At 38.4% G+C, this 21,841-nt stretch overlaps 1 protein-coding gene across 2 annotated transcripts; it reads left to right on the top strand.

Moving 5' to 3' along the window:
* Positions 1 to 4,302: 4,302 nt before the first annotated feature.
* On the top strand, positions 4,303 to 21,369 carry LOC136718200 (disabled homolog 2). 2 transcript variants are annotated; one of them, XM_066695846.1, is made up of 13 exons: positions 4,303 to 4,365; positions 5,497 to 5,656; positions 9,541 to 9,680; positions 10,177 to 10,275; positions 11,206 to 11,337; positions 13,830 to 13,895; positions 14,005 to 14,031; positions 14,236 to 14,283; positions 14,813 to 14,881; positions 15,105 to 15,240; positions 15,717 to 16,114; positions 18,643 to 18,710; positions 19,363 to 21,369. In XM_066695846.1, coding segments are annotated over exons 2-13 (1,272 nt in total). In that variant the 5' UTR covers positions 4,303 to 4,365; positions 5,497 to 5,568; the 3' UTR covers positions 19,364 to 21,369. The 2 variants fall into 2 exon arrangements, with proteins under 2 accessions (XP_066551943.1, XP_066551944.1); XM_066695847.1 differs by having other exon boundaries at positions 15,129 to 15,240.
* Positions 21,370 to 21,841: the final 472 nt, after the last annotated feature.

Genomic DNA, 21,841 nt, shown 5'->3' on the forward strand with positions numbered 1-21,841 from the left:
GTACACCCCGTACAGATAAATCCCTAATGAATTTCCTAACTAGGTTGTGTGTAACATCCTTTTCTTTCTGGTGTAGCTCACTTAGTCACAGACAAAGGGGTATTATTCACTAGGCTACTAAACTGCACTCTGAGTTACATGCTTCGAAGTTCTGTGAAATGAGCATGCCGGAGTATTTTAGTGAAATGTTGTGAAGTCAGCCTTTTGTTTTGTTTTGTTTGGAGCAAAAACCAAACCAAACAAAACAGGTGCACACTGAATATGGCTGAAAATGTTTTATTTGTCGAATTTTAAAGGAGAATAACCATGTAAGTGACAAACTGAACAAATACAATCGTAAAACCTGTGAACTACTTCTCATTAACAACTGTATTGACCTCTAATTTAAAGAATGGCATTTCTTCTGCTGATGGCATTTTTCTCTGCAAATCCAAATCCAAAGAGGTGTTTATTTATATTGGGATTTAGTTAGTCCTTTTTTTTCTTTTTTTTGCTGTATATCTCTTGTACTATTTTAAAATAATAATTTCAGTCATGTGTAAACCGAAACAGTATCCGAGGTGAGAGATGTGCTTTAGCTCAACTCCTTCAGAAATTGCTTTAGCCTGCGAATAGATGAAAGGAGAGATGCGTTATGGAAACAGGAAGTTTTAGGTGAAGGAAATTATCTGCATAAAACAGTAAAACAGTGTACTGTACATTTTTCTTGACATTGAAGCACATATCCCCCCCACCCCCACCCTACTCATTTTGTATCTCAAGAAGCACACTGCTACTTGTATTATAATCCCTTTCCTTGTGTGTATTCCAAATGCTCATAGACATCTGGTTCTGTCATTTGTTACCAATTAAACTCTGAAGACTCAGGCACTGGATTGTTATGTGTTATTATACTGTATATGTATTTCTTTTTCTTCAAAGAGAATGCTCCAATTTAAGCTAAATCTTTCAGGATCTCAGTTCCTGGTATAGCCAAAAGCAAAACAAATAATAATAATAATAATAATAATAATAATAATAATAATAATAATAATAATAATAATAATAATAATAATAATAATTTAAAAAATAAAAATAAATTGGCAGGCACTGGCTTTCCTCCAAGGCAGTCTCCCTCCAAGTGCACCTGAGACTTGAAGAACACCATTTGGCTGAAATGAAAGTCTGAAGCAGGGCAGGGAGTCTTTCTTTCATTACTTCCTAAGATCTGATCAAAGGGAACTAGAAGTGATTTCCTGAGGCAGCAACTAAAACCAGTTTTATGAACCACAATGTGTTTCCCATGGTTATAGAAGACAAAAAAAGGACAAAAACATTAAAAAGCTGAGATCATGTTTTCCCCCCTTTATTGATATGTATGTACAAATGGAGGTTTTTCGGAATCAGAACTTCAAAACAGCCTTGCTAAAATATCAAATAAATGTTGTACATGTTCAGTTGTGCTCCTCCCTGTTTACCACCACAGCCTGATGGGATTCAGCTCCATACATCAAAGTAAGTTGGTCACAGTTGGTGGGGAATCATGGTGTGTCTGTGTGTGGCGTCCCACTCCTCTTGTCTCTACCTTTTTACTGAATGTGATCAATGCATTTGAGTTCTTAACTACATTATTAACTACATCCCTCACTATTCCAATTTTTCCCAACAGCCGTGGAGATAAATTAAAACTTGTAGGATATGTCCCTTGGTCAACTCTGGTCAATGTCTTTGTTGCTTGGAATGGCCACTACAGGCGTGTTGTGAGTAAATTGCCTCTCAGCTATGAGTTTGCCCAAAGTCACTTCTATCTTTGAACATTCCAGTAAATTTTGTCAGTGGGGCTGAGTCACCAGCATGGGTTTCATAAGTTTCAGCCAATAATATTGATGCAACGTTATCAGGTGACCATGACCAAATGAGACAACTTCCAGCTTTAAATAAATAAATACATAAATAACCAAACTAGTAAGCATGACTTGCCAGTTAATTTAATTGAGTGATTGAGTTACCCCCCGCCCCTTTAGTGTTTGCTTGATCTGATTGCTCCAAAAAGCAACAATTTGGGATATTTTTTCATACACGCACACAAATCCCTCCGAATAAACTTTTCTTGGCAGGAAGTCCATGGGCTTTTCCAGGAACTCTGAAGAAGGAAGTACCAATCACAAGGGAAAAAGGAACTGGCCAGTATTCAAACCCCTGAAAAGCCCCTTAAAGTCTTATGGGGAGAAATAACATTCAATTAAATTGCTCTGCACTTCCCAGCCCCCCACCACCCCCGTCTTCCTTTTCCTTTTCTCCATCATCATTTTGATGACTACCAGTTGTTAGCCTTACTCCAAGACCCCAAGGTTATTCTTAGCAGTCATAACTGCCTGCCAGAGCCTCTGATTTTGTAGTTGGATTTTTTTCTTAATAATAACCATCCGTACAGAAGCATCACATTCTCACTGGCCATTCTGAACATTCAGAAGGAAATATGTAGGAGTGGTTCCTGCCAATTAAGAGAAGTACTTCTGTGTTTTTTTGTGGTTTTGTTGGAAGTTTATTTTGTAAATGCTTTCATACCTCTTTGTACATCTCAATCCTCTTGGTCTGGAGATGGATCGGCTCAATTTTGGTCCACTGTGACTTGCTTTTGTGGCACATATCTTAATCTCTCATGCTTCGCCAATGGGGTTGTGGGACGTTGAAGTGCTTCACCTAGTGTTCGAATTGAGGGGGGGGCTGGTGGGGTCCAAGACCCCCATAAGAGAGAAAACTTTGAACTTGGGGTGTCCCGATATTTCATTGACAAAAAATATTATTTTTATAATAAAATATTATTATTATTGACAAAACATATATTAAAAATATTATTTTTTGTTGTCAAGGATGCCCTGACACGAGACAACTTTGTTGGCTTCTTCCAATTTCTGGGATGTTTTGTTTTGTTTTGTTTTGATTTCTTGGACACTCCGTCTAAAATCCGTTTACTGTAAAATATGTTGTCGACACATATCCAAACTACTATCATAATAATCATAAACATATAATATTACTATTATAATTATTAACCCTACTGTTATAATAATAATAATAATAATAATAATAATAATAATAATAATAATAATAATAATAATGTGTTTACTGTTATTATTCAGTACAATAACAGGGAAGGGATTAAGTATGTTAACCATTAAGTAGCCTATATAGTTATGTTTTATAAAATAAAAATACAAAAACAGGAAAACAAAATCAAAAAGTATTAAAGTGTTCATATGCATACAGTTTCTGAGGTCCGGACCGAGAAATGTTTTACCAACTTTTTTGTCGCCTATACCATATCTTCCTTATTTTATCACTGTGAGATCTAGCAACATTAAAAACAAAAACATTGGTTGTTTTGTTTTGTTATGTAATGGTTATGGCCATTGCCCATTACTATTATGGCCACAGTCTTTTCTTGAAGGATAATGTCATTAGGTATTTTGGCATTTTAATCCGAAAGAGCACATGGGAAAGGTGCACCAGATGGGGTTGGAGGTACAGTGAAAAGTATGGCTGACAAGCACATACAAAGCAGCAATGATTTCCAGTCTCCAAAAGATGTGTTTGATTTCCTCTCCAACAAAAATCTGCCCAACATCCAATTCAAATATTGAGGAGTCAGATATTGACAAATTTGATGAGTTACTCCCATGTGTCCAACCTGTCAATGGAATACTCAGCACACATCAGGTGTTGTTGTCAGCTGTTTCTGTAAGTACCCAAAGATCTGCACTACTCACAACCCCTCCAAGGTAGACTTCAGAGCTTCAGCCCAGGCCAAAGAGCAACATCTTACTCCTGCTTCAGCCCAGGCCAATGAGCAACATGTTACTCCAGCTTCAGCCCAGGCCGATCAGAAACATGATCTGGATTCAGAAGACTCAAGTGACTCAAGTTTAATTAATGAATTTGTGAATATGTACAAGGTATTTCACCTGTTTTAATGCTAGGCCTGACCACACAATTGTTGTTTGTTCCACCTAGTTTTGTGACACAGTTTTTTCTTCTGTGTTACACACTTTGAATGAATGCTATCCACCACAGCCAAAGACAATGTCGTTCAAGTTCTCGGATTGTGTATATAAAAGTGTATACTTCCTTGATTTGTCCCCCATGCCGATCCACACGAGAGAGGATGTAGAGAAAACTTCTCATCAGAGAAAGGTGTCCAGTGCAGTCTAAGAAAATAAAACCAAGTACAATCAGGTTTAGAGTTTCAGTATTGCCAGAAATGCAGGGTGTTAATGTGTCACCAGCCAATGACCTTTACGCTCCCATGATGCACCTTGGCAAGCAGGTTCACAAAGCTCTAAGAGCAGTGGAGCACGTGAGCAGAGAGGACGTGACTCTAAGAAGGTAAGAGACATCCTGATCTGAATTCCTGTTAACTCTATCCATTGACTACAAACAGAAGCATTTAATTTGTAGTAGGGTTTTCACCTCCTGATTTGCTGAATATGTTCTGTATGAATATAGTTCTATTTGCTTTTAGCTTTCCTTAAAAGTCTGTGTACTGATATATATCCATTTTCAAACAGGGCTTTTTCTGTGGTTTGCTGACTATAGACTCTTGTAAAATATTTTTGGACTTATTCCAAATAACTATGAAAAGGATGAATTCTAGAGAATTGTGATGAATGTGCTATGTCAAGTAAAGAATTTGTGTCATTTTTGGAAATTATTCAGCGTCATTGTGTTCATTCTATTGAAAAGGAAGAGTTTCTTAAAATGCATGTTTAATGACATTAAGACATATTAGGTGTCATGAAAAAAATCATATTGTAGCTGCTTTCAGCAGTATTTTAAGTTTTGTTGATTATATTATTCTGTCAAAAAAACATTTTTTGCTTGCTGCCATTTCTTAAACTATTAAGTATATGGCTCAATTTCCAAAGTGTATGATTAGTGAAGATCCTGAGTAAAACAATCAAATAGAAGCCATATTAATATCTTCCTCAATATAAATAATTATGTTTTATTGTCAACAAATTGACATATACTTAGACGTTTTCCCACCATTGGGAAAGCATGAGAGATGCAAACATGTGTCCCTTTTCAACAAACTGTTAGTGTACTGTAAACTGTTTTTTTTTGCTGTGTAAACTTTACGTTTTGTATTTCCTGACTAGAGTGTGCATCATTGGTTATTATAGTTACCCTCACTGGAAGACAGTAAGGCGAAAGCTTTTTACATCCAAGATTACATGCATTGATGCTTAACCTATTGTTGTATTCAACCAATTCAGTTTCATTTCCTCCTTAGTTTCCTCCTTGGGCGTTCCTTGAGTTTGAAGGTGCTTCACAAAGTACCTAAATATGCTGAAGCCGTTTTGCTAATTCCTAGCATCTCTCCTTGTGCAAGGATTGAGCATTTGTAAAAAATAAAACCTCCAATTTATTTTGAGGGCCTGTGTCTGACTCATCTATGCATCCCCTGCACTCTTCTACCCCTCATTCCTCTTCCTGTCTCCTCTCTCTCCCTCAAAGTTGGAGTGGTGATGCCCAACTGAGCACCTTTAACTCTGGCCACTGAAACCCCGCTTGTGATCCACTTTTGCCATGCCAACGGAACAAGAGTCAGCACTGGCTCTGAATGGGCCACTCCAGACCCAGACACCCCTGAAGAGCAGGCGGACCAGCAAGAAAGGTAAGAGGTCATGTGTAGAATGTGTCAATTAGTTTCTGTATTCTGATACATAATGTCCATCTTCTTGTGGAAGGGGGTGGGGCTAATATACCTACAGGAGGGGCTTATTAACATTTTATTTTTGGCATTAATAATATAGGCATATAGATAATTCAATTAAGCATTGGAAATGATTGAGTGCTCTATCGCTTCAATATAACAAGTATAAGTATTCTATATTTGGACTTGAAGAACTCCTTCACAAAGTCCCTCATGTTTAGGCTCATACTGATGTTTTTCCTTTTTTTCACAATTAAGCACAGGCGGAAAACAGCCAAATTGGCAAGAAATGACATACACACATACGCACAAAGTATTATATGTTCTGCCAAATAAAACAAATCCCACTAGATTTTGTTTTCCCCCCCCCTTTATTTTGGTTCCACCATAAACCCATTAACACGATTTTAATGACCCGTCCCATGGCTGTTATCACCTGGATTGGAAATGACATCTTATGACCTGCTGATAAGGCTTATCTGTAATCTGAGAAATGTTGAGTCTGCATCTCTACACTATCCTCCCTCTTCAAGCGGTGTCCAGGAATCACAAGGCAATTGTGTGGACTTGCATTTTGCAACCATCGATTGACATTTATTGCAGTTGAATATGATGGATTGTAACTCTTCAGTCTTCTAATATTATAGCTGAATATGACGGATTCTAGCTCTTATGTCTTCCAGTCTTTGCCATATAGTTAAGCTATCTGTCATAGACATTGATATATTCTTTAAGCTGTAGATGCACTAGACTCTCTGGGTGTTCTGCCGAGGAAACACAGATTGCTGCAGTTGCTTGTACTGGCGCTTGTCTCTGGAGTGGCATTTACAGCTTTATAACTGGTGCTATGTGGGTTCAAATCCTGTGTGAATCATTGCTCTTGTGTGAATAAAGAAGGAACGTTTTACTCAAGGAAAAGCACAGCTATATAAATAAGCAATGTAAAAGTGTCAGCCAAGGAACTGAATAATAATTAACAATGATTCAAAACACCCTTGGTTTTATGGACTAATACCTTATTTTGTGTTTTCATTTTACAGGATGACAGTAAAATAGAGCTAGTGGGAACGGGTGCATCCTACTAAAATATCTCAATGCTTAAGGGGTTACAGTCCACACGCTGATGTTGAGATGGCTCGTACTAATAAAATGTGCAAGGCTTTGCACATTTTGAGTGAAAACCACAATTAGAAAGACAAGAATTGAACATTAACCTGCCACACTATGGTTCCCTATCTCGTCATAAAAGCGCTGCTTGAGATTTAATTCTGGACTTGGGGGGATTAAATCAAAACTTTGACCCACCCGCTAATAGCAAACTAAAAACCAATACAGTAGCAGTTACATTTCTGATTAGAAGAAAGTGTCATCTAACTAAACATGAAGCCACAACTGAGTACAGTTCTGTAGTTTTCTATTAGCAGGTGGGTCAAAATGTTGATCTAATCCCAGCCTTGATCCTAGGTCCCTGGAGTGAAAAGTTGATATACTGAAGCATTAAAATGTCATTTAATTTAATGGCTGTCTCCAAATTTGATGTATTTATTAACCAAGTGGTTGGTAAACCATGGGGAATCTATAACAAGCAACTCTGATACCTTAGGATGGTATTCATTTATATTTTGAAGCTTTTTATTCTTCTACATTTAACAAAGCAATTAAGACCTCCCACCTCAAACTTCTCTGTGTAAAGAAAAGCCTCCAATTTTGTCTGAGCTGCAAATAAGAAAATAGAAAACATAATTTTACTTAAAAAGCTTTTTGGTCTACTGAAAAAAAAACCTGTATATAAAAACTCTTTAAACTGATTTTGTTCAAAGAAATGTGAATCATTTTTGATTTTGTTCTCTTTTCGGGAAGAGAGACTGCACCCCATAAATTAAAAACGTACAGCATTCGTAATTCATACTTACATCCTGCATGTTGCATTAGCCTATAGACGTCTATGGTGTATTGGATGCTGAGTCAGAGTTTGGCAAGAGGCGCACAACTGTTGACCTTACTGTATGGATGCTGCCGTGAGAATGCATCCCTTTCCAAACTGCAGACTGCCAACATAACCATGTCAAACAGAGTTCGCATCTCCCATATCAACAAACTCATCTTCTTACCAATTCAAACTAGTTTTGAGAAATTGAGGTGTTTGAAATCTGTTAGATACAGAACGTTTTGTAACCTACGCTAGTCAATTACTGTTTTCCACTGTATTCAAAGTACTTAGCTTTAATACTTTTACCACACTATCAGTGTAGTTCACTAAAATACACTATTAGATTAGATTGCAATCGCACAGAACTTAGCATATGTTTCAAGTGTAGTGAAGTGCGGTGGATCTATAGTGAATAAGTAGAGATAAAATTCTTGGTTAAAAAGTCAAAACTACCAAGCATTTTTACCAAGAAACTCTCAACAGAGTTCTGAGGGAGTAGAAGAACATGGATAAATTCTCCTTTGTTCTGTTGTATTCCACAGTAATCTACATAGATTAAATATTTGCACTTCCCTTTTACCTCTCAGAGCCAATGCCTGATTGTAGCTTATCACAATTTCTTAGCAGCACAATAAATAAAGAAATCTTACTTAGGTATTCATGGGATGTCCTTCAAAGGCCGAAGCAGTGTTCTGATTTCTTCTAAATATGTATAGTTGATATATATGTACATACAGTTCTATGCAAAAGTTGGTGCACCCCTGGCCATAGTTCATGTTGTGTTGATTTTCAGGCATAGATCACCTCTGCAGCTAACAAACTTAAATTTGACATATTTCTGCAATTTTTAATGCACAGTTACTATTTATTTGCTGAATTTAACAGATTGAAAACAATTAAACCATAAATGTGACATGTGCAAAAGTTTGGGCCCCCCTTTGGCAGAAATCACAGCTTCCAAACATTTCCTGTAGCCAACTAACAGTCTTTCTGTCCTTGCTTTAGGAACTGTTTCCCACTCTTCCTTGCAGAACGCTTCTAATTCTGAAATATTCTTAGGTCGTCTTGCATGCACTACATGTTTGAGATCTACCAACAGATTTTCAATAATATTCAAGTCTGGAGACTATGAAGGCCATTCCAAAACCTTAATCTTTCGTTTCTTTAAGTAGTTCATGGTAGATTTTGAGGTATGTTTTGGATCATTGTCTTGTTTTAATGTCCAACCTCTGGCTTATCTGGCTTAGTGTTGTGTTGCATACTTCAAATGTTGACTTTTGTGATGAGATTGCAGGTAAGGTTTCCTTCTGATGACTCTTCCATGCAGATCATGTTTGTGCAAGCAACTACTCCTGTGCCAGCTAAACCCTCCTGCAGGTCCTTTGCAGCGATTTGGGTTTTTTGCTTTGTATTCCTGTACAGTCTACGAACAGTTCTATGTCAGATTTTTCTTGGTCTCCCAGATCTTGTCTTGACTTCAATAGTTCCCCTTAACTTTAATTTCTTAATGACATTTCGGACAGTGGAAATTGCAAGCAGGAAGCTCAGTCAGCTGCTTAGAGGAGCCCATGGTTGTTGAATGTAAGCACAACACCCTGAGAGCTTTGAAGAGTCAGAGAATGTATTAAGCTCTGGAATTGTCATCACCTGACTTAAGGCCTAACAAGTCAATTAAGAAATATGTCAAGTTTAAGTTTATTCACTGCAGAACTCCTTTTCACTTAGAAAATCAAGAAAACATGTAATTTGGCCAGGGGTACCCAAATATTTGCATACAAGTGTATATATATATATATATATATATATATATATATATATTACACTTACTCATATAGCTAGGTTTCACTCTCAGTATATGTTTTGGAGGAATGTCACTGATGACATTTTTCCACCTGTGCTGTTTTTCCCACAACAGTATATGAGAAGACCCAAGCCTACTTGAGTGCCCGGTTCCAGGGCGATGGAGTCCGTTATAAAGCCAAGCTGATCGGGATGGACATTGTGTCTAATCCCCAGGGAGACAAGATGTGTCTGGACTCCATGATGAAGCTCAAGGTAATGGAATTATGAAACAAAACAACATTCAATTTTCTTCTTGTGTATTGCAAGGGTTTGGCAGATTAACCAATTCCCCGCCATCATGGAACATTACCTTAAATTTGTCCTCTCCCATTATGTTGTGCTTTACTCTATTGAATATATATATATATAATTTATTTTTTAAATCCCTAACAATTATAAAGCCCCGTTTTCATGTGCTCTTAGGCCTAGACCAAGTCAAAGCCTAAATTGCAAATGACAAACCAAATGTGGTTCAGTTAATTATAAGAAGCCAATGTCTACTACTTTTAAATAAGAAGGGGATGGGGAACAGGTTCATATTGTGCAAGTAGGCCAAAGTATTGATTTGGACTTAATTTGATAAGAATATATAATGACAGCCACAGAAATAAGGCTGATGAGGGTTTATGAGGCTGATGAAATCAGAAAGAAATGGAAAAGAGAAACACAGTTCTTGCTCCCATGGTTTTGTGTTGGTGTTGTTTCTTAGGGTTGGGAGGTGGCCTCTCGGAACAAAGGGCAACACAAGCAGAGGATCTGGCTGAAGGTGTCCACAGCAGGTGTAAAAATCATTGACGAGAAGACAGGGGTAGGTAGGCCTCTACCAAAGCATGGGATTTGTTGGAGAGAGAGAATCTCTGAGCAGCATCCTTTTTAACTTGAGGAATTGACTGGGGAACTACATGATTTCAGAGGTGGAAATATGTATTTAAATCAACAATAAATGTGTGTCTGTATGTCTGCCCGATTAAAAAACTTTGAAAGACTGTGATATACACTAGATTTTCAAATGATTCCAAAATATTTTGTTACAGGGTGTCTGAAAGCCCTTCTTTCACTCACTGTTTTCTGTATGTGCAGTTCAGTCTTCAATGCCCCCCCCCCCTCTCTCTCTCTGTCTCCATCCTTCTCTCTCTTGCATAATCACTAGTACCTTCTGTTTTCTACCTTTTCACTTTTTCAGTTATTCATAAACTCAGCTGAGCACTACAACCCTCATCCCCTGGAAGGCTGACAATGACTATATTTTAACATTCTTTCATTTTATGGTGCTGCTACAAGCACATCTCCAAGATGTTTCACATTAATGGAAACTAAAATCAACTGCCCTTTTGTATTTCCTGGCTTGCCTGCATCCTTCATAAGATCTTATTTGCAGAGAAAACACTTTTTGAAGTCCAAAAGTAACCCACCGAGTCTGGGAATACTACAGAACTTCCATGACAAGTTTGTGTTTTGATAAAGTGGTTGAGGTCCTACATGGAACGCAAAGTACACAAACAATGGGCAAAGCTAAGAGTCACAGTGAAGGAAATAATTTGTATTTTACTGTTATGAAAGATAATATTAATGATGTTGTTCAGTCATGGTTTCTGGCAGTGAGATTCATATCCGTATACAATTTCAAAAATTTGGAGGGGGCCAGATGTTCTACATGTTTTAATTTAAAAGTTTTGTTTCCATCTGGATCCTACCTGACCCTGATTTGTCCATGTTTATCCCATAAACGTTTCACCAGCTGCCAGAACATGAACACGCACTGGAGCACATTAGCTTCCTGAAGAAAGACGACTGTGACCCTCGAGCCTTTGCCTACGTCTTTGGACACGAGGGCACCTACAGACTCTTCTTCATCAAAATGGCCAACGCAGTAAGATGATTTATTCATTTATGTTGTTTAGGCTCTGCAAGGGTTGGGAAAAAACAAGCACTTCACTGAGATTGCGACAGTTGCCTCATTTTACACACAATATAATGGACTTCAACTGCTTGAAGCATACATAACAAGGTTAATTATGTAACAATATTAAATACACATTTGCTATTACACTTAATAATGACATTAACCTAGACAGGGTCAGCGAAGGGTAAGTGATGCCCTAAATGAAGTTTCCCTGGGCACACATAAGCAACCTCACTCACGGGGTTGGGCATAAGCGAGTGGTCTCAACACTTATGTTTGCCAGCTTTAGCCTGCACCCAGTGACTGAAGATTTTATGGTTTACACATTTTTTGTTTCCCCCCACTTGATGGTGCCCTAGACATAGAACATTGGACCAAATTTGACTACATCAATCAATTGCTTTGACATGACTCCTAAAGGCTTAGAGGAGTCTTCAAAGCTCCTCCTTCACGATAGTGTTTTTCTTGGCTTAGCAGGTTGTCACTCGTTTGGTGACTGCAAGGGACAAGGCACTTTTTGTTGTGTCTCAGACAGCAGGTCAGATCTGACCCCACTCTCTGCAGCAGTATCATATATCTGTGAAATCAGCAATGCAATAAATCTTCTGTCTCCCCTGCTGCTCTCCACAGAGTGTTGCCCCGTTTCTCATATTTCAGATCATGACAAAAGTGACACAAGCAAAAGTGTGCTGAGGGGAATTTTTCCTTGCATTTCCCTGAAGGCTTTGCTTTATTCCACCATCAAAATCCACTGAGCTTGATAAGCAAAGACAGGCATAGATCACTCCTCACCCCCTTTCTCTGTAGTTAAGAACATCCACATGAAGACTGTTCATTTCAATTCCCACGACCAGATAGAGAATCCTTTTAAGTCGCCACACACAAGACAGCACTTCTGTGGTCCATTAGAAATCCTAATGGCAGGTAGCGTTATAGCTATTGATCAAAGCCAAGAATTTCTTAATGAGAACTTTAAACGATCTCGACCAAAGGGCACCGAGAGGCATGTGTTTGCACTGTCTCCTACGTTTGTTTTGAATTCCAGTCCGGTCAAGAGCAACATAAATTAATATTTGTTCTCCTTGCTGTTGACCCCTAGGGGATAACATTAGTAGGATATAATTTCTCGGTGATACATGATTCCATCATTGTGACCAGTATAAAACTAATATAATGATTCAGTGTGTGTGTGTGTCGGGGTATACTATGCTAACATTTAGACTGTTTCTTATTTTAACCTCCTGCTGACTACTGGACCTTTCTGGAAAAGGTTTTATAGGTTTCCGTTAGAAATGGTTAAACTGGTCCATTTTAGCCACCAGTTAGCTGTTAAAAGCTCACATATACATTACATTTGTACCTTTTGCTGGCGGGTCGCCCATTTTGCTGGCATTGTTCCCACCCATTATCTAATTTATCGTATTTTACACAATAACCAAGGCGTGCTAGCCCACAAAAATAATAACAATAAAAAGACAGAGAAAAAAATTAAAATAAACAAACACAAATGATAATAAATCCTATATAGGAATAATAACATGTTTTTAAATGTTTGCATTTATATAACTCGTATATAACTTAATGAAAAAAAAGACCTACTTATAGTTTATTGTCATTTCTAGGAGTTATAAAAAAACCTTTTTTTTAAAAATACCTTGTTTCTTTAAAAGCGAGAGAACTCAGTCAAGCTTGGAGAAATAAAACAGGAAAACAATTCCTGCCTTGATATAAGGCAAGCAACAACGTTTATTTCAAATATAGATGGCGTTACCTGATCGTCAGAGGGCCAGGTGAGCAGACAAGTGAAAGCAAAGCACCGCAGTAGGGAATTTAAAAGGCTCCCATACCTTATTAAAAGGTATAAAGCGCGGCTTTGCTAGTCACTGGTCTGGCCACTCCAGTCCTCTCCGTCAGGGTTAGCAGTCCCGTCCTCGTCGCCAGGTAATGTGGAAGAAACTCAGTCTTCAATCAGGTTCGTTGCAATGCCATTATTACACACAGCGTGGAGAACAACAGTGAATTTAGCTCTCACTCCATGCTAAAAGTCAGAGCATTTTATACACACAGAAGTCAAAGATCTGGATATAATTAATAAGTCATTACTTACTTACAAGTTGTTATCTTAAATGCTAGCTAAGCAGAATATATATCATTAGAGGACAGAGTTCATAGGTCAATACTAGGATTAGGGAGCAGACACTCAAATCATATTCTCCAAGATGCTCATCGTAAATAACAAACAGAGGTCAAACTACCTTCTGGCCTGACCTTTTAGCTTGACCTTATCTTTCTTAAGTATATATGAAGAAAACATGTGTGAGAAAGGAATTTCTAACTTTCCATCCTCATCTTTCCTGTATCAGGATTGTGTTCCTCTCCTCCTTAATATATTCAGTTTCAGTAGCAAACAAAGTTCCACAGCGTCTCCCTTCAGTAGGATATCATCTTTTCCCCAACAGGCAGATCCTGTAATGGAAGATTTCCGAGATGTCTCTGAGATTGTTCTTCACGCTGCAAAGAAAGAGGTAAATTGAAGAACAACTGCAGTTTTGCAGTTTCTCAATTTTTATTTCCCACCTTACAGGTTTAATGAACCCCAATGCTTCTTGCCTTGGCTTTTGTGTTTTCTCACAGGTCAACGGGGAGAGCACACCAACACAGGTGAGACCCAAAATATTTGTTTCCATTTTATTTCTTACTGTCCCTGATGCATGTTTTCCAATTGAATCACATTCAATGTCTCACAAGATCTATGGATACCTTCCAGTATACGCATACTTGGAAATGAAAACCACAGTAATAAAGAGTGTATAATGTCAACCACAAAACCTCAATATTTACTTTGCTTTCATGCATGTCTTGCAGAACGGTACCTCTTTGCTTCTTGATGAGCAAGTGGGGAACGTCCACAAGGTAGGTGAAAGAAATCGGTGGTGAGCTGCAGGACATTTTCGGTACATTTTCTGTGGCTTTTGCCTTGGAATTCACCGCTGAGAAGCAACCCATTGTTTCTGCATGGCTCGAGAATGTATAACTTTCACTTGTGGGTTCTCTTTTTATTATGTTGCTTTCTTGGTTGGGAACGGAAGATTAAAATAAAAACACAAATGACTAAGAATGACTAAAAATGAAAACAAATTCCTTTCACACTTCAACCTATTCCTTTTGGCAAGGCAAGTTTTAATGTGGGAATATTTTGGATCCCATGCTGCCTGTAACAGTAATTTTCAACTGCAATCCCATGCTTGTACTTGTGATTAGTATTTGAATTTAGTATTCCACTGAACTTGTGACAGAAATACACAAGTCAACCGGCATTACCTGCTATTGTCAACCAAGGACAATCCTTAAAATCAATTCTGCTACTTTTGTCAGTGTATGCTCACATGTTTTGAATATTTGCACTAAAAAGCCTGATGTTCTTGTGTCCTTTTCTCACAAGGTTCTGGATGAAGTGAACATGTTCAACAATATACTCAACTCACCCCCACAGGACCTAGAACCTAAGAAGGTGTTTGATCTCGTTCGTTTGGGATTATGTATCCAAACAAAGTTGCCAAGACAAGGATGTGAAAATAGCAGCTACAATTCCTTCGTCTCTAATATACATAGAATTAAGTTAGTGGTTTAAAGATTTTGAAGAAGTAAGTGATATGCCTGATGGCCAGTGAAAACCTTCAGGATGATCGTTGACCCTCCTGTTCCCTTCAGTTCTCTCTGCTTCTCTAACCTAGCTGTGCTTGCCTGTCTGTGCTCAGAGCTCTTCAAGAGATGAATTGTCAGCTGTATTTTCCCCACCTGCCACCACCCTGCCAGCTAGTCCTTCCACTCCACAGAGCCCCACCAGTCCTCTGGATCTCTACCACAACGGTGAGTACAGGAGATGCCATCCTGGCAGACCACTCAAAAGCAACCTCCAGTGCATCTCAAGTAAAGTATGGTCCAGCTTTCTTGCAGCCCTTCCCAATGAAACAAACGGCATGTCTGCACTCCTGGCCTGCTGTAGTCCCTCCAGACCTATCTTATCATTTTACTTTCAAGTTTTGGTGGCAAGCACAATAGTAGTGTAATTCTCTCCCAAGTAAAGGCAGAAGGGTGCAAAAACATCCTGCACAGGAATTATTGTAATTTATTGTAGAATCTCAGTGCTCAGGGCTTCGATGAATTCTGTTGATCAGCAGCATTGAGTTTTATGAATTGCCATCTCCAAATGATATATGCCTACACAACCAGTACTGGATATTTAAAGTGGAGCTAAAATATGAGAAGTGCTGTTCTGTCTTGCTAATGCAATTTGTACAAGCAGTAATTTGTACAAGTAATACTAATTTTGGATTTTGGTTCAGGGCTTCCTCAGCAGAACCCTTGGGTACCCCAGATGCCTCCCCATTTCTCTGGGCAGCCTTTGGGGGCAACGTCCTTCAGTCCACCATCTGCAGCTGCCTGGGGCCAGCAGGGGCCCTATGGAGCTCAGGCCCCCACTTCACTGGACTTCTGGGGTGCAGCCGGGGTCTGGGGTCCTCAGCAGGCTGTGCCGGGATGGGGGCAGACCGGATTGAACCCCCAGAGAGGCCCCTGGCCCCAATCACTTACAATGATGACACCACCCAGGACATGGACACCAATGGCAGTGAACACCCCACCTGTTGGTACCTTCCACCCTCCTGGAGGAGAGCGATTCCCTCCCCTCGGGTCGACAATGGAGTCTCCCACCCCTGTTCTGTGGCAGCCCAACTCTGTAACTGTGAGTGTTCAGTGGACAACCCTTCTATATGCTCAGTCGAACACGTTACCCATTCCACCTGTGTCAAGCATGAAAATTAGACTTTCTTTATATAGCAAGTCTGTAGAAAGGTGATTTAGTCAAGGACTAGCAGGAATTTTGTTCCAGGTGGAGCCAGGTAGAGCCAGTTAGGTGTGAATTGGAGGCAGATAGACAAAACTCGCATGGTATCTTGCCCACCTGGTGCTCAGGTTGCAGATCTCCCTAAACTAGTAGATGGGCTACTGGCCAAAGCCAGGGGGAATCCATTGGTCATGGTCCACATTGGAACCAATGACATAGGAAAAGGTAGGGCAGAGGTTCTGCAAAACAAATTTACAGAGTTAGGAAAGAAACTAAAGAGCAGAACCTCCACTGTAGTTTTCTCTGAAATACTTCTGGTACCACGTGCATGGCCAGGGAGACAGACAAGATACACACAGTTTAGGAGGGACAAGCAAAATTGAAGAGGTGGTGGGGTAGCATTATATATCAAAAATGACATTGAGGCAGAAGAACTCAAATTAGATCCCAGTAGCAGAACAGAATCTTTGTGGGTTAAACTTTTGAACAAAAGATCCGGAGGATCAGTATGAGTGTGTTACAGACCACCCAACTCAGATATTCAGAAAGATGTTGCATTGTACGGTGTGATCAGGACTGCATGTAGCAAGGATGTGGCTGTTATAATGGGGGATTTCAATTTCCCAAACATAGACTGGGAAAGCCCAGTTGGGACTACAGAAGCAGAAATAGAAATGGTTGAGATGGTAAATAACTGCTTTCTAACTCAAGTTGTCAGGGAACCAACCAGGGAGAGTGCATTCATTGACTTGATCTTTTCAAATGACCAAGACAGAGTCAGAGGGACACTAGTTAGAGAACCAATGGCAAACTGTGATCACAATATGGTTAGCTTTGAGGCATTTTTTTCAAAAAACAAGGACAAAGTCTAAGACAATGGTCTACAATTTTAGAAAAGCAAACCTTGAAAGTATGAGGCGGCACTTAGATGAGTTGGACTGGAGCAAACTGGAAACAGACTTGAAAATGGATGTTTATATTTTAAGAATATACTACTTGAGGCTCGGGAGACATTTGTACCAAAACGTATCAAATTGAGGACCAAAAAACATTGGCCAAAATGGTTTAATAGAACTATGCAAAAAAATATCAAGAGAAAGAAAATGTTGTATAGTGCATACAAAAGGGATGGAGATTGAACAAAATACAAAGAATATGTTGAACTGCAAAGAGATCTCAAGAAAGGGATCAGGAAAGCAAAGAGAGAAATAGAAAGAAACATAGCTCTTGGAGCTAAAACTAATGCAAAGAGCTTTTTTCAATACCACAACAGCAAGAAGTCAATAAAGGAGGAGGTGAAACAGAAAAAGGGCAAAAATTTAAGTATCTTGGAAAACAAACAAGATGTGGCAAATGTTCTAAATGAGTATTTCATAGAGGTTTTTACATAAGAAAAAACAGATAACATGCCACTGGTTAACAATCAGTCCAGTTAAACCCTAAGAGAGATCATGATAAATGAGGAGGAGGTACTAAATGGACTAGCAGAATTAAAAACAAGCAAATCACCTGGGCCAGATGGTATATTTCCAACAGTACTTAAAGAAATTATTTAGTGGAGTAATCTAGATAAAGGACCTTGCTCAAGGATACAACAGCAGTGCCCCCACCTGGGATCAAACCCACAACCCTGTACTCCAGAGTCCAGAGCCCAGAGCCCTAACCACTACTCCTCACCAAATAACAGACCAATCAGTTTCACCTGCCTCTGTTAAAATCCGTTAACATGAAAAGTGAAACTTGAAGAGGTTTTGAGTGTTTTTTTCTTTTTTTTCAAATGATCGAAATATTCTAAACACCATCTCTGCAAAAGCTTTTGCAATTGACATGCCACCCATAGATACAATCTCTTTCCTTTCACAGAAGACAATCTCTTTCTCTCTTTTCCCTTCCATCATTCTGATTCACAGCATCTTCAAGGGCAGAGGGGGTGGGGCGAATTTAAAAATGAGAAAGAGAAAGGAGCAGAGTGAAAAAGCTATCCTGTACGAAACACATTGTCTGTTTCTTTCTGTACTCAAACACACGTTCAAATGCCACAAAAATGCTAGTTCTCTCATGTTCACTGGCCTGTTCACTTCACAGGCCTAAATACATACACTGAGTCATAGTATATGGAGGCTTCAGCAGAGATATAACTGTGACTGCCTATTCTAAAAGGATGAAACTTTTGCCATAACTTAATGTAATTGCTTAGAATGTTTGTCTTCATGCACCCAATGAAAGACATAGCTATGTACGTAGTAGTAAACGGTTTATTTTTGTTTATTTCACCCACTAAAATCTTACATCTGTATTATGATAATCTGTATACTGTTTTTTTCTGAAAAGTCGATGAGGTTCAAGTTACAGGTGACTACATTATTAAGGCATTAAAAAAACCTGTGTCCCTTTTGCAATTATTAAACACTTTTCCCCTCTTCTAGGCTTCTCTGGGACCAGATCCATACAGTGCCTTGCGCTTACTGGAAACAGAGAGTAACACAGAGACATGGCAAGTATTTATTCTGGAATGTATCTGTATTGGTGATGTTGCATGATAAGTGAGACATTTTTAAACGGACCTAGCTTTCTATTGCATTCATTTGATTGGTTTAGCAGTATCGTTTCAGTGTTGCTTCCCTCAGAATAATAACAATTGTGATCACAGAGGCGGACAGGCAACTAGCAGTCGTAATGCAGAATTGTTTCAGGGCTGTCTGATGCCTTTTTACTGAGTGTAAAATTGTGAGTGTTGTGTTGCAATATTTGTTTACATCACTTAATCCCAGATTGGATTTGCTGCTGCAGCAGAAAGTAAACAGGATCCACAGGATCCACATTTTAGTTTCCTACAGTGTACAGTGCAAATGACATGTTGAAAGCCATGTTTTAAATATACAGTAATGTACGACTTTCCAGGGCACAAACAAGACTGGAAAATGTAATGGTGTAAACATGGCAACAGAGCAAGATAGTACTTAGAATTAATTAGCTTTTCAGATTTTGTATCCTTTTAGTGAAAGTACACACCAAAAAGCAATTGCTTTAGCTCTTATATGTGGATCTTACAGAAGGAAATTTAGAAAAGGTAACTAAGAACAATGTTTTTTTAATATAATTGCTCCCTGGGTTTTAATCAGTTATTCGTTAACTTTATTTTTCAGATGTATTTTTCCATTCTGGCTGACTCTGGTCCTGGCTGCAAGCTACACCACAATAAACTTCCTTTCAGAGATATGTTTTTACATTTAAGGGCAGAATTCAAGAACAACAACATTAAAAAACAAAACAAAACAAAAACATCCGGTCTCCAGCTTTAACAAAGATTTTTGAAAATGTCCCTGGTATATGATTTTTACTTTCGTAAGATGGAAGTGTGGGAGTCTCTGTGAATACATTTGTGAAAGAATGGGATGTTTTTTTGTGGTTGAAGAGAGTGAGAAGATGTGGTTTTGTGCAGAAGGGTGTGCCCATCAGAAAATCTTTTCCAGATGCAGTTCGAAGTCTGCTGTCAACAGACACTCTGCTAAATTCGCTAACTTGTTTTCTGACTAATGTCCTTATTCAAATATGTGCAGCTTTCCTTGGTTTGTTTGCGTATCAACAGCCGGAGCAATTAGAGGAAAACAGGAGAGAGCATATTTTCCCCAAGTCAAGAGGCAAGCGTCATTTTCAGTTTATTCTTGATTTAGAAAAATAAAAACTGTAAGCAAAATGCTAGTAATATATTGTAATGTGATCAAAGGTAATGGGATCAAGTTAAATTGCTCTAGTAATGGATTGTAACAGAGGTTATAGCTATTTGTGGGTTTTTTAGTTTTGTGTGTGCACTAGATATTTTGTGAAATTTTGGACATCAGTGTACCGCCAGAATTGGTGGGCTTGTACATCAATCAACATAATCCTATCATGTCTAGGAATGTCACAGAATTAGGTGGAAAGCCTCTAATTTCTTTGCTCAGTCCTGATCTCATTGTCATTGAACACCTCTGGGATCAACTGGCACGGCAAATCGAAAAGAGACTGCAGAGACCAACTTACTGAACTGTGCTGCGGGAAGACAAGCATCATTGAGAGCAAAGCAGGAATGAATTACACTGTGAACTCTTAGTATTTTTCCATTAGATCAGTGGTTTTGGTCATATGGCACATATCTGTGCATGAGTCTGTACACTTTTTTTTCTTCTTGTGTTAAATTTTGTGTCAACCAGTTTTAAAATACAGTGACCAATTACAGACATGGAAACGTTAATTTCCCTGTTTGAAAGTCTGACCCAGTTCAGTTCACTTTCTTTTTGTCTGCATCACTAGGAATACAATATTCACCTGCATTCAGAAAAATCTATTCAAATCTGAGAAACCAAAGGAAAATTATAAACCTTTAGATACTGGTCAGGATTCTGTCAGACCCATGAGCACTGAGGTAGCACTTAGAGAGTTAAATTAGTTTTTAAATCTTTGGGCCAGTCTGAGGAAGAAAAAGAAAGTAGTGATGTCTCAAAAGGTTATTTTAGCTCTGATGCTGCTCGGCTGTGCAGGTTAAAGACCTGAGAGTTAGTCATGTATTGCAAGGAGATTATATATATATATATATATATATATATATATATATATATATATATATATATATATATATATATTGTTAGTTATTTGAGGAAAACACATACAGTTAAAGTTGAGATTTTCCTTTAAATAAGAGTGATGTATTTTTTTATTCATAGCTATGTGGATAAAAGGTATGCAGTTACTGGTAGGTAGGGAGAAAGCTATTTTAAACAAAAGCTGTTGGGTAAATTGATCTTTTTCAAAAACTTTAAAAGGTTGAGGCTGAGCGAGATAATTATATATCCGAGAAGTTGTTTAATTTATTTCAAATATAAAACAAGTAAGACTAGTTTATCTGACTTGATGGACAGCAAAGAGCAATAGAAACTGAACATCCAAAATGTCCTGATTATTCTCTGTAATCAACCTAAATTGCCAGTTTGACTATGTGGAAAGTGAAAACCCTAAAACTGACAATGTACTTGGAAAGGAAATGCAGAGGTCTTCCAGTTCATTTTACTGACGTCTGGATGCATATTACAGGCAGATTGCTTTTGATTTTCTATCAGTGTATAGCGTGTAATAAAATAAGATTAATGATTAATAAAAATATAGTTCATGGTTAAGCCATTGCAGAACATTTTTGCATTACACCTAAATACATTCTGGGGGCAGATGTTAGCCTGCTACAGTGATAAATCCATCTTTTCAAGAGACACATAACAGGTGCATTTGTAAATCTTTCCAGACCTTCAGATCTCTCCCAAGGTGGAAATGGGACACAGGAAATTAAGAGAGAGTCTCTTCAGTTTTAAAGTAAAGCACAACAAACATTCAAAGGATTTCAGGTCTTGCACTGTGGAAAATAGGGTATCTGTGCACATAACCTCTCGCCTACATTTAACAATGTTATTTTCATGTGGGTTAACAACAAACACCGCTTGTTGATTGCCGGTTGCCAATATATGGCCTTTTTTCTGGAGGAACTCCAAGGTTCCCCCCGCTATATCTGCTGTGGAGATAAGGTCCCCCACCCCCTGAAAAAAAAAAATTGAAGAGGAAAGATTAATTTGGCACAGCAAGCTTGGGTTTTCAGTT

Source organism: Amia ocellicauda, chromosome 22, assembly GCF_036373705.1.
Source record: "Amia ocellicauda isolate fAmiCal2 chromosome 22, fAmiCal2.hap1, whole genome shotgun sequence".
Classification (NCBI taxonomy): domain Eukaryota; kingdom Metazoa; phylum Chordata; class Actinopteri; order Amiiformes; family Amiidae; genus Amia; species Amia ocellicauda.